The sequence below is a fragment of the Copidosoma floridanum genome, unplaced genomic scaffold, assembly GCF_036245765.1.
Source record: "Copidosoma floridanum isolate Cflo_tuat_1 unplaced genomic scaffold, Cflo_Japanese_pri ptg000007l, whole genome shotgun sequence".
NCBI classification, from domain to species: domain Eukaryota; kingdom Metazoa; phylum Arthropoda; class Insecta; order Hymenoptera; family Encyrtidae; genus Copidosoma; species Copidosoma floridanum.
Window position 1 is genome coordinate 13,227,480 of NW_028321884.1, and position 12,809 is coordinate 13,240,288.

Genomic DNA, 12,809 nt, shown 5'->3' on the forward strand with positions numbered 1-12,809 from the left:
GAGATTCGAGACAAAATAAGACAATAACATAGTTAAAGAGATAAGCTAAATACTTACGCAGTTAAAGTGATTCGCCAAAATATTAATATCTGATCAGTATTTCTCATGTGGTGTATATGTTTACTGTAGATTTAAAATATTAATCAATCCAAGTAGTAAGTACACTGCTACATTTAAAATAAAATCAGAGCTTTTAAAAGTTATAGTTTTTTTGGTATCGAGGCTAATGATTTGATGGTTAACCAACAGAAATATGTCATAAAATATTAAGAATAAATATTATCATCAAAAAATGACTGTTATATGATTGACTATTTTGATCTTTATATCCATTTTAGCAACCTCAAAAATATCCAGTATATGTATGTGTGTTACATTATGTTTTTTAATTGTTTAGAGTTGTCCCACAATTCATGCGAAGTACAACTATTAACACCCACCTTACTAAAGTTACTAAAAAAGGCTTATTTTTTTGTTTAATATTTGTAAATAAATAATTCAGTACGCCATAAGCTTCGTAGGCCAAAAAAAAAACTTATTGTTGTTATGCTGACCAGTTTTTCCAACTAATTCTAATTTATTTTCTTAAGCTTTATTTACTGCTCAAAACAACTTTAAGGTCGGTAACTCACAGTTTTTTAAGCCGCTTTATGCATGTAATGGACTAGAAGCACCTAAGTAAATCAAGATGGTATTAGTTATCACTAATAAACTTACTGTACTAATACTGAAACCGTTATCTTGACTTGCGAGAATTGTGAGTCGTATATACTCACACTACAATAGGTTTTGTCACTTCCTTTAGTTTTGCTGCTCGTATGTTATAAACACGTCATCATCCAAGCTTGACCTGCCAATTCTAAGTGAATTTTTTAGAGTAGCAACACCTTAACTAGTTGTTGTACCATTATTCAAGGAATAAAAAACTATGGATACTACGAACACGATGTCTCTTCACAAAGCAGTGCAGTTAGGTGACGTTGCAATGATTCACACAATTTTAAAAAGGTACTTACCATTAAATTTAAAGGTAGAGTCAAGCTTCAAGAAATCTTTCGCATAATTTACTAAGTAACAAATGCCTTAGAGATCCATCTTGTGTTAATGATTGGAATCGTGACTTAAAAACCCCTTTACACCTGGTCTACGATCATGTACGTTATGACAATCTTGTGCAAGCTGACGATAGATTATTGGTGATGCAAGTTCTTATTGACTATGGTGCAGATGTCAATGCACAAGAAGGACATATGCATGAAACACCACTTCACTTTGCGGTTAATAAACAACAGGTAAGCAGTACTTTCATACAATGGAACATTTTTTAAAGTTTTAATCGTTCATCATTCAAAGATCAATGGAGTGGAGTGTCTTCTAAGAAATAAAACCGATCCAGATATCCGAAATAAATTCAATGACACAGCATTGCATTATGCAGTTAGAATGAGATCTGAGGGGATCATAAGGCTGTTGTTGAGCTATAATGCAAATCCGAACATTAATAATGATATTTCCCTAACACCTCTAGATTCCGTTATACACAATAACGACATTGATATCTTAAAGATACTTATGGAGTGTGGGTAAGCTAATTTTATTAGAGAATATTAATACTACTTTTTATTTTTTTTTCTTATATAATCAACATATCCTTGTCATTTTCATTTTTCAGTGTTAGGAGCTCAAATATCTATAAAATAATATACACTGTACATCTTAAAACTAACTCTCCATCAAATAGGTTACTTCGAGAATATTTGTTTGAAAATGGGTCCACACTAGATAATTGCGGAAACTTTTCTTTCACCACTCTGTTCTACTATGTAGTTTCCAATTACGTTGACGTCGAACACCACTCGTTTTGTGATTTACTCTTTGAAAAAAGCATTAAATTTGATAGTATAATGGGCTTTTCAGATCTGCATTTAGCTGCTTACAACCTTGATGTAAAACTTGTTGAAGATCTTCTTAAAAAAGGGATCAATGTTAATATCAAAAATAACTTCGATGAGACGCCGTTGCATGTGGTGTTAAGAAAGCATGTTCTTTATTACACGCCGGACCATGAAAAAATAGCATATCTCCTAATTGAGCATGGTAAGCTAAAACTTTTGAGTCGTTTTGAGCCAACATCTGCTTGGAATGTTATCACATTTAAACAAGTTCATTTTTATGTACTCTACGTGTATACGCACGAGAAAACGAAAATTCAAAAAATACTGAGTAGATGGAAAACATATTTATTCTTGTTGCTAAACTTATTGGTTCTACGATAACCCAATCATTTAACTATTGTTTAACTACAACTTTTCTGATTTAAACTGATTTTTGTTTCAAGTGACCTAGATCTAAGATGGATAAATGCCTTTTAAATTATACTTTTTTCTCGTAAAAAACGACACAAAAAAGAAACTTGTAGCTAATACATAAAATGTGACTAATTTTTGCAGGAAGTAATTTGCGTGCACAAGACTACTTACGTGAAACACCACTTTCTTTAGCAATGAAAGTAAAAAACAATCAGTTAATAAATCTTATACTTGCAAAAATAGCAGGAGTAGAACCGACAACACTCAATTATTCACTGAATTATTTTGATGCTTTATGGATGATGGACTTCAAGGATAAGCCCGAGCTATATGAACTTTTTGTTGCAACTACTCTGGGTTATGTGGAAATTGTTAATCGCTTGCTGGATATTAGTTTCATTGACGAAGAAAGCAAAAATTGTTGTCAAAGTATTAATAAAATTTTAGGTGTTGCTATAGTAAAGAAGCGGTACAGTCTTATTAAAATATTTCTAGAGGCTGGTTTTCGAGTTGATGGGTTCGTGTTTAAATTAACAAAATATAAATCTTTTTTGTGAGTATTTGTCTTATAATTACAAAAAACTTTTTAATAAATAGGTACTATGTTGCTGACATATCAATTTTACATATAGACGAATGTAAAGAGGGTGATTTAAGGATAGCCTGCTTGTGTTGGGAATTGAAAGAAAACGCAATCATAAACCAGTGGATGAGATGTACCTTCAGTTATGTTGTTTCAAACGAAACTATAAATGAATTTGTATATCTTTTGGTATTTATGTACACCATATCCTTACGAAAGGATAACTTAAGCAAAGACTTAATTCCATCAAAAGGATTGTTTAAGTGGCACAATGATTTGTCAAAAGTTATGTCAGAATGTAACAAGATGCTAGAAGAAATGAAAAAAGATGAAGCAAATAATATGTCAATATTTGATGTCATAACGATGCCATTTAACTTGTTTGTGAAACGGTTAAACAATAAGGTGCACTTTAATGCTTGTAGAAACTTATATTTGTTACTTGAGAAGAAAAACCTACATTATTATGAGTACGTTATTGTTCAACGAATTAATTTAGCGATAGAAAAAAGGAATTTGTTAAATTCTGCAAGGCAGTGTGTAAACGAGCTATTTTTAGGTATCCTAGAGACGCTAGATTTTCATAGTCTACCTGATAAAATTGTCTGGAACATTTTGGATCATCTCAACATAAGAGAATTAAGAAAACTTGTAAGACATGAGAAAACCAAATCGTTACTTGAACGTTTCAAGTCATTTTTGTCTGGTGACCGTGAGTAAATTTGTAACTTTTATTCTTCTGTAATAAAAAATAAATTGCTTTTATAATTTGACACTGACAATGATGGATTTATTTACCCTTTTATACGTTACTGACACTCACACTAACAGTGTTATTTTTGGGTCAACATGGCAGATTTTAGTTGATGGACATTTTGCCTTCTCATTATTCCGTGGTACAGTACCTCAAGTTACCATACTATTTATGGACAATATTTTTAGTAACCGCTAGTTCGTACGATTTCACGAGAAAATTAGTCACTGGGGCAGCTGTCTGAAATTCCTCCTATGTCCTCGACTCGTCTACCCTGAAATTCTTTGTAGATTGTAACAAAAAGAGAATCAGGGAGGAGGGTGAACACAGCAAACGGCAAAAAGGAACAACACAAGCACGAAACAAGAAAACACATTCGATGGTATACAAACCAACATGTATCTTCCCGTAGCGCGTGTTCCCCTGTTCGGATCTGGTCGTTATTGGCCTTGACGGCGAGACGTTTCTCATATTTATAACGTTAATGCACTACAACAAGCCCTGCGCGCATAATACACGTGGACCTCGAGCGTACGCGAAGAAAAGTCAAAGGACGCGGATGCCGCGCGTACACATACTCGTGGGCTCCTATATAGCCCGTGTGTCTGTTGCAGCGTCGACGTCTTTTTCGTATTGTGCGGTGGTACATGGAGAGTCTCTCATCGGGACGCGTATAAACCATCCACGCGCTATCATTACCATACGCGCGAGTTATAAAGGCATACGTCTGGGCAAGTCGCTGAAACAAATCACCGGGAGATGATTAGGGATGTGCTGTTGTTGGCGTACACGAGAATGTTTGAGGTGTCTGTTTAGTAGATTTTTTACGATCGCCTCGCGGTTAGACTCCAAAAATGTCTGTAATTATATAAGGTGAATTTCCCATTTATTGCTGACTCGAGCAGACGAAATGTCCCAATTATAGTCACTCTATTTTTCTTTTTACATGCCTCAGATATATTTTTAATGAATAACAAGGTGCATTTGTATGAAAAAAATTATTTTTTGGTGCCCCAGTAACAATTTATTTATGTTTGAAGAAATGTTTATTAAGATATAAAAAAAAATGATCGATAATAGGGACATGAGAGACAATTGGGACATTTACTTTAGGTTACTGATTTGTTTGTGGTTCTTTCGACGTCAATTCAACTACCTTTAATTATTGCGATGGTTGGTGTTTTTTGTTGATGGGATTCTTCAGACATTTTTTGACGTCATCACAGCTGATCACGTTATAAACTACTTTTTTTTCTTATTGAAAATAAAAAGCTGTTGATACATTGTTGCATTGTCCCATAGGGATTTTTGACACGATATTTTAAAAAACAGATAAACAGTATCAGTCTAACGTTATGTCGTTTTGAAAAACAATTTGGTTTGATGCAAGTAACTAGTAGTTGCTCTTTGGTTTATAACTGAGGAGTAATAAATAACTAAAAACTTTATTAGCTTGATCTCAAAAAACACAGTTTTCAACCTGATGAACGATGAAAAGTCTTGAACTGCAAAGTATCGATCGGAAAATTTATCCAAGTGACCTTTAAATCTCGATCTCCTCCAGCTTATCACCCCTAAGATTCCATCAACCGCATCACTCGAGATCTGTCAACATTGACTCGTTCGATGTAAGAAGTGTCGACAATAAATCATAAAGTCACCTGAATCACAAGGGCCGAGGCACATAATATAGAGTCATTCACCTTTTTCCAATTACAACGGTAAAAACCTATTAAATAACGCTCACCGGCAAAATTAAATTCCACACCCCGCGCCTCCCGACCGATCAATACCCCACTACACGTGTGCCGAACGAATTCACCAAATTAAGTTCCTTTGTATTAAAAAAAAAAAAAAGAAAGAAAAAAGTAGGTCCCGCGCGCAATAACGAAAAAATCTCTTTCCAGACCGGAGCCGCCAGCGGACAATGACGCAGGGGGGCCTCGGCCAGAACACAATGCCCGCTCATTTTTCAGCTGACGCTGCACAGCGCTCGTATATATACGCTCTTCGGCCCGGACACGTCATAAATGCTCCTCGTCCTTTCAAACCGAGATCAAGATGGATCTCACGCTGACGCACAGCAGGTGAGTCCTGTATGACTGACTGCCAAGTTAATTGTCCAACAATGATTTTTCGGAAATGCAATGGTACGTGCACGCGCGTGGATTGCTTGGCTTGGTATGTACCTTCGAGGAGTCTATCTTTCTTTTTATGGTTGTACCAGGGAATTAATAAATCAGCCACCGAATGAATGTGACTGTGGATGGGGAGGAATGACCCGCCATGGACAACGTTTGACGCTTCTACTATTGTAGGCACTTTGTTCGTACGCACATATATGTTAATTATAAGCACTTATATGAGTAAGTAACAAGCCCAGCTTCATGGCTTATTTATCCTTGCACAGAAGCGCGGGTTGTCAAATATACATAAACTTTCAGATTTTCAGAATCATAAGGTCAAGCATGGAAGCGTACAAACTGTAGTTCAACAGTTGTTGAGTCATGAAAAGTTAATGGTTATTTATTCTATATGTTTCTAAAATTCGTTAACTAGTGCTTGGCCTATGGAGCTTGTGCTAGGTACTTAAATTGATGTATTGGAGTCCTTGCAAGGTGTGCTTAATTCCTTAGACTTCGAACTATGTAGATGTGCACACAGTTATTTATATTGAAGTATACATCTCTTGAATTATTTATAAAAATATTATTTGAATTACATAGTCTATTTTTATAAATTTATGAAGATTTCCAAAAGCTATCTTCTTCTAATGTACGTATTAGTAAAAAACAAATGAAATAATAGAATTTTTTAAGGATTTAAAAGTATGTATACATACAGCATAGTTCAAGGTATGCTAATTCTGTCTTGAAGAGAAAAAGACATACATGAAGGTATCATGACTACCAAACTAGCGATTTGTGACTTGAGCGATGCATTTTTAAGATTAAAATATTCTTAAGTAGAAACTTGGTAAGACACTTTAAAATATTCTAACACATGCGAAGCTCTGATACGACGAAGTAAGCGATAAATTAGTAGATATCACTAATGAACTTTTAGTTTCATCATTACTCGTCATTTGGAAAACATACGTATGGCAAGAAGACACCTCCAGTGTTCCGTCGTATTACAGTAACTATGCTCTTAGATCATCACCTTTCCTAGTCTGAGAGTTGTATTTACGTACGTCTACCAAACTTTTAAAACAATTCTGTTACTCTTGCACAGAGCAACAACTATCAGAATTTATCATAAATCTCGTTGTTTAACGTTGTTTAATTAACAATAAGGCATTTTTACAAAGAAGCAAAATAACCTAACAAAGATGGACAATAAGGATGAGAAGACTCTTCACGAAGCCGTTATTTCTAGTGACGTTGCGGCAGTTAAAAAAATTATACTAAGGTAAATGTTGTTTCATAACTTATCCAAATATTTTAAAATCTTTTCTCTAACAAAAGTTTTTCTTAACTTTCCAGAGATCCAGCGTGTGTGAATTATTGGAATCGTTATTTTCAAACTCCTTTGCACGTAATCTATGAAAACCTTGATTTTAAAGATCCTGTACAACATGCAGATAGACTGCCAATATTGAAACTACTGGTGGAACATGGAGCTCATTTGGATACAAAAGGACCCTTCTTCGAAACTGCATTGCACATGACAGTCCAGAAAAATCAGGTAAACTTTTGATAGTTGTAAAAGGTGACCAAACTTATTACAAATCATCTAAAACTTCTTAAATTTTAAGTTCCTTGGGGTTAAGTTCCTCGTGGAGAACGAAGCCAATCCAAATGCCATGAACCAATACAACCATACATCATTGTGGTACACGTTGTTTCGCAATTACAAAGATATTTTGGAGCTTATGTTAAAGCACAATGCAGATCCCAATCTTATCGATTGTAATGATCAGCTGCCACTGGATAGAGCCATGGCAATTTGTTGGTTTGATTCTGCGAAGATACTCATTGAATTTGGGTAATACGTCTGCATATTAATCGCATAATTGTTACACCTACCAACTTATTTCAATCACTTAGCTTTGATCATCTTTATTCCATCTAGGGCTAAGAGTATAAACATCTATGAAAGTCTACAACGGGCATGTAAGGTCTTCTCAACCGAACCAGGCGAAGAAGAGCTAAAGCCTTTTGTTGAGTATCTGTTAAAACACGCCACTGAAATTGATATCCATAACAAGTTCACTCCAAAAGCTCTACTGTGCTACTTGGAATCTAAAAACCACAAAAGATATGACCACGAAGATGACGACAAATGCGTCCTGTACGAGTTACTGCACGAACTGGACATTAACGTCGACGATGGTATGGGTGACTCAGAGTTGCACAAAGCTGTCCGTGATGGGGATGAAAAAACAATTGAAGATCTTCTTGTCAAGGGTGAAGATGTAAATGTTAAAAATTTTTTTGGCGACACACCTTTACACTTGATAACTAAAGGAGGTGAAGCATATGATGAGGAAAAATGCAACGTAATCGCTAGTCTGCTTATTAAGCATGGTGAGTATAATAAGTAATGAAATATGTAATACGGAGATATCAAGTGTGTTTTGAGCACAATTCCTAAAAGTACTTAGTTTTATTCCAAGTAAAATATACTATAGTCTTTCCAAGAGACAACGTTTGGATAAATCAACTTCATATATGTAATTAGCTTTCGAAAACAACTGCTCTTGACGTCAGCATATTTCATAAGTACGTGAAAAACTTATTTTACACGAAAATTGGAAAAAAATCTTGACATCCGTACTATCTCCTCAGATTTTTGGTTACTCTATAAAAGAAATCTATCTAACTCTTAACTTCATTTTTTTTCTTATACAATTATCCAAGTTAAAAAGAATTTTGTATTTTTGTAAACGTGAAATCACAATCTTAATTTGTCTCATGCTATATTTATGTACACAATTAGACGCGATAGTGACATCATGTGACAACGTTGTTAACTATACTATTTCACACCTGTATAGTTTCATGATATTTCCTCATTATTTATTTTTACATGTTTCAGTACAATAATCATCCCAATCAATTTTATAATTTTTAAATTTAATGGAGAATCTATTTTTTCACGCTTAATTATCTTGTACATAAATTTTTTAACTCTAAGAGATTTAGAAAATTGCTTAAAGTGCAAAGAAATCTTATGCTTGACCAACTCTATACTCGATAGAATATTTTGACTACTTTATGAAGTATTTTTCAAACATTTTCATGATTACAAAGTTTTTTTTGTTATTACAAATGCGTTTAAAATATATGATTCAATATAACACGACAGAATGAAACATTATTTAAACTAATATGATTTAGTAATACATTAGATTATATGTAATAGTCCAGAATAGTATTACATAGTGTAATTTATGTTTATTTTAATTTATCGTTGTAAAATTTTTTCATATTTCTGTTTATTTGAAACTAGTTAGTTTTTGTCAAAATATACTTTAAAATTATTTTCTTTGTAACGTTTCTTACATGAGAAAATAAGTAGTTGGAAAAAAGTAAAACCATTTGAGAATAATAAGCAAATAATTAAATAAAGTGATTTTTAAAGTTTTGTACTCAGTCACTATTAATTATGGTGCAAGGAAACTAATCCAATAAGCTCGATACAAAATATTCTCCTTAAAAGTGGTTTAGAAGGTGAAAAATTTTAATTTGTGGCTATCATGTGGAAAAATAATTTCATTTTTCATGCATAATAAACATGAAGTATCCGTATGAGAGTACCCTATTATAATACCGAATTTTCTCCACAGGTGCTGACCCGCAAATACCCAACTGTATCGACGAAACGCCGTTTTACTTAGCTTCGAATGCAAAAAACATAAGGATAGTGAATTTGATACTGGCGGAAATCACTGGAGCCGACAAGACAACTCTCGATAACTCAGAGTCAAGACTCCTTCCCAAATTAACCAATCCTTGCAACGAGAAGAACTTTGTACTCCAGGCACTCATCGTTGCCATTGCCTTGGACTACGAGATGGTCGTCAAACGTCTACTCGATGTAGGTTGCATCGATGAGGGAGAAAAAAGTTGCTGTCGAAATGTCAACGTAGCCCTACAAGTAGCTACCAAAAAGAGATCTTACAGTATTCTCAAGATGCTCTTGGAAGCTGGATTTCGAACCGACGAGTACGTCCTTTGGTCCACAATGTCTTTAAATTTTGGTTAAAAACTTATGTAAATTAATTTATCCGCTTTTTCTCCCCAGGCGCTTTACGATGCACATTCCTCAATTTTGCATCAAACAATGTAACGAGGATGATCTGAGAATCGCGTGCTTGTTTTGGGAGTTCAAGGACAGCGTTACCATAAACCTGGCGATGTTCGATAGCTTCCGTGAAATCGTCCAACAATCGATTGTCAATGAATTCTCGTACTTGATGATCTTTTACTACGTGATCTACTTGCGACTGAACAGATCAAACTGGGTGTCCATCCCAGCTAGGGGTCTGTTCAAGTCGCACGAAACCATGTCGAAGATCCTCTCCGAGTGCAACGATGCGTTGGACGAGTTGAAGGGGATGAAAGTGGGCAGGATGTCCTACTTTAACATAATTACGTTACCGCTGGATTATTTCATTAATGCACTGAAAGATGAGAATCACGCGGCTTGCGTGAAATTGTCCTCGTCGCTCGAAAACAAGGGAAAACTTAAGTATTACGAGTACGCGGTGAAAGTCCGCATAGATCTGGCGATGGAGAAGAAACGGAAAGCTAATCCAGCAAACGAGACGAAGATATGGGGGTTGTTGGACAGTATGACAAATTGCCGTATTTCATAATGTTTAAAGATCATTTTTGGCTGATGAAAGTGCATAAATAGAATGTATACTTGGCTGTATTTGTGTGTAAGGTCCAAAACTATGATTATTTGCTTATCTCTTAACATTCATTGCTAAGCATGCATCGAACAGCAATACTTTCTTAATAAAGGAATACGAAACAATTAGTCTTTCATTTTTAGAGTAGCAATAAATGCATACAATTTTTCAACAAAAAATTGATACGACTTATGATACAAAATGTTAAAAAAAAAAACTTTTACTTTTTTTTCTAATTTTAATTACGTTGTAGATGTCCTAAGACATAGTAAGATCATAGTAACAGAGATTAGCTGAATCCACCGCTGATCGGTTGAGGACATAGGACAGTTTGAAAAGTAATGAAACATACGTAAGTTTTACAATGTACCGTCAGCTTGGTTCATTGACCTCATTCGGTGTGTTCTCACAGATTGTGTGTGTGCAAAAATTGTATGTGTACATCTGAAATGTACACTCGTCAACCAACTCACTTTCATTTAGAGATAATGATTTTTTTTTTAATATTTGAAATTGTACGTTTTTAATTAAAGGTAAGTACGCAAGAGACCGCAAAAGTAACTGATGACAGCATACCAATTTTTACGTGCGTCATTTTTTGGTTTAGACGTGCTGAGATACCTTTTTCAGTAAATTAATAGTTTTTTCAACTGTATTTTCTTGCGTATTGAGACTTGACGTTTGAAATAGATATTTAATAATATTTAAGTGGCTTACATACACATAAAACTTTAATTTTTTTCACTTAAACAAGAGAATTTCTTTTTTATTTTCAGACTTGATTTACAACAAAACTAGAGTATCTTAAGAATCGAAATTTACTTGGATTTATTTCATTAAAAATTTTTTGAATACTTAATTTTTTAAAATCCTATAAAGTTTACTTATAGGATCCAAAGACCGCCAAAGTAGTTATTTTTTTAACCACCTTTTTTCATTTACGTTCAAGATTTATGACACAGCGTTATACAAATATTACGTGGTTATTTTACTGTTATACATAAAGAGACAGCGTTTGTTTGTATGCTCGCAAAAATCTCAAAAACTACTGAATTTACATAAAACAAAAACTTTGAAAACGTTCTGTATTACGTGTCAACATACTGATGCGGAATTCCATTCAGTGAGTCTCGGGCGAAGCCAACGGGGGGACCGCTAGATGGGTATAAAACCTAACTCAATCAAGTGCTCATCATTGTCTCATCGAAAATAGTTCCTTCACCGTCCCGTACACTTTGCCAAAAATAATTCCTACTTACACACTCACAACAGGGTATATAGCAACTCTCAGGCGTTCTGCACGAAAATCCCCAGTCATCGAAGCCTCGGATAAAATCAGCGCGTATCTCTTTTTTCGTGTCTTTGCTCGGCTCGGCTCAAAGAGCTCCCCCACAAAAGATGGCAAATAAAACGTTCCCCACGAAAAAGAAAGCGGGATGCGTGCCGCAAAACTCCCTTCTTTGTCCCCAATAAAACCATCAAACTGACCGCCAAGCATATCTCGCACGCACTTGTGCACGGGGGTATAGAAGAACCAATTAAAAGCCACACGGCTATCGAGAGCATAACTCAACGCGGCCGATCGCAGGAACGAGGGGGTTGTGCACGAGACCTCCTCTGGCGCGTCAGCGGGTGTCCGGCGCTCGAAAATACCCCTGCTGCAAATGCGCCATTCTATTTCGCTTTTGTCCTGGTTGGGCTCATTACAACACGGATTCCTCTGTATCAATATTGATACACACGGCCCGCGCGATTTCAACCTTTGACGCGGGCTGTGCTTTGTTTTTGCTTTGTTGGAGCCGTAAACCTCGGGGATGTCTTTATTGTGTCTCGCGACTCCGTTGTAAATAACCCACGTCGCACGAGATTTTACGGCGGTTAATGATCTTCCGTTGCAGTCTTAGCTCTGTTTGTGCTCGTTGGTGAAGTTTTTTTTGTTTTTTTTTGTTTTTTTTTTTCATTCGTGAAATAAAGTTACTTCAATGTTGTGCGAATCGGTTATAAAGACACGGACTTTATCGTATCTTTCATTTTCATGGGATGGCTTTGATGGCTATTTTATTCTTCAATTTGTTTATTTCACTGGAGCTTCTATGTGTCTTTCTGTAATGCGCTCAGAAGAAATACTCGTAAATGAGATACCAAGGATAACTATATGTTATTAATATTTGGAATCATTTATCCTTAACATGAAGTATATTACGAAAAGGTAATGTTTTAGGAAGACGTAAGAAGTTACATCATTATTTTTTATGACACGTTTATTTTCAAACGGTTTTAAAAAATTTATTTTATCACTTT

General features: G+C 35.0%; 1 protein-coding gene across 1 annotated transcript; it reads left to right on the forward strand.

Annotated features, from left to right (window-relative positions):
• The first annotated feature begins 6,778 nt into the window (after positions 1-6,778).
• Positions 6,779-10,625, forward strand: LOC149375401 (uncharacterized). The gene is made up of 6 exons (XM_089588785.1): positions 6,779-7,057; positions 7,132-7,333; positions 7,404-7,633; positions 7,721-8,175; positions 9,438-9,816; positions 9,896-10,625. Exons 1-6 carry the CDS (start codon positions 6,978-6,980, stop codon positions 10,467-10,469), a joined length of 1,920 nt encoding a protein of 639 aa, XP_089444911.1. The 5' UTR covers positions 6,779-6,977; the 3' UTR covers positions 10,470-10,625.
• The last annotated feature ends 2,184 nt before the right edge of the window (positions 10,626-12,809 follow it).

Excerpts from the sequence above, each read along its gene's own strand:
- LOC149375401 (XM_089588785.1), top strand. The coding sequence starts at position 6,978 with ATGGACAATAAGGATGAGAAGACTCTTCACGAAGCCGTTATTTCTAGT. Across the intron at positions 7,058-7,131 it reads GTTAAAAAAATTATACTAAG|AGATCCAGCGTGTGTGAATT; the intron begins GTAAATGTTGTT and ends TTAACTTTCCAG. Across the intron at positions 8,176-9,437 it reads TAGTCTGCTTATTAAGCATG|GTGCTGACCCGCAAATACCC; the intron begins GTGAGTATAATA and ends TTTTCTCCACAG.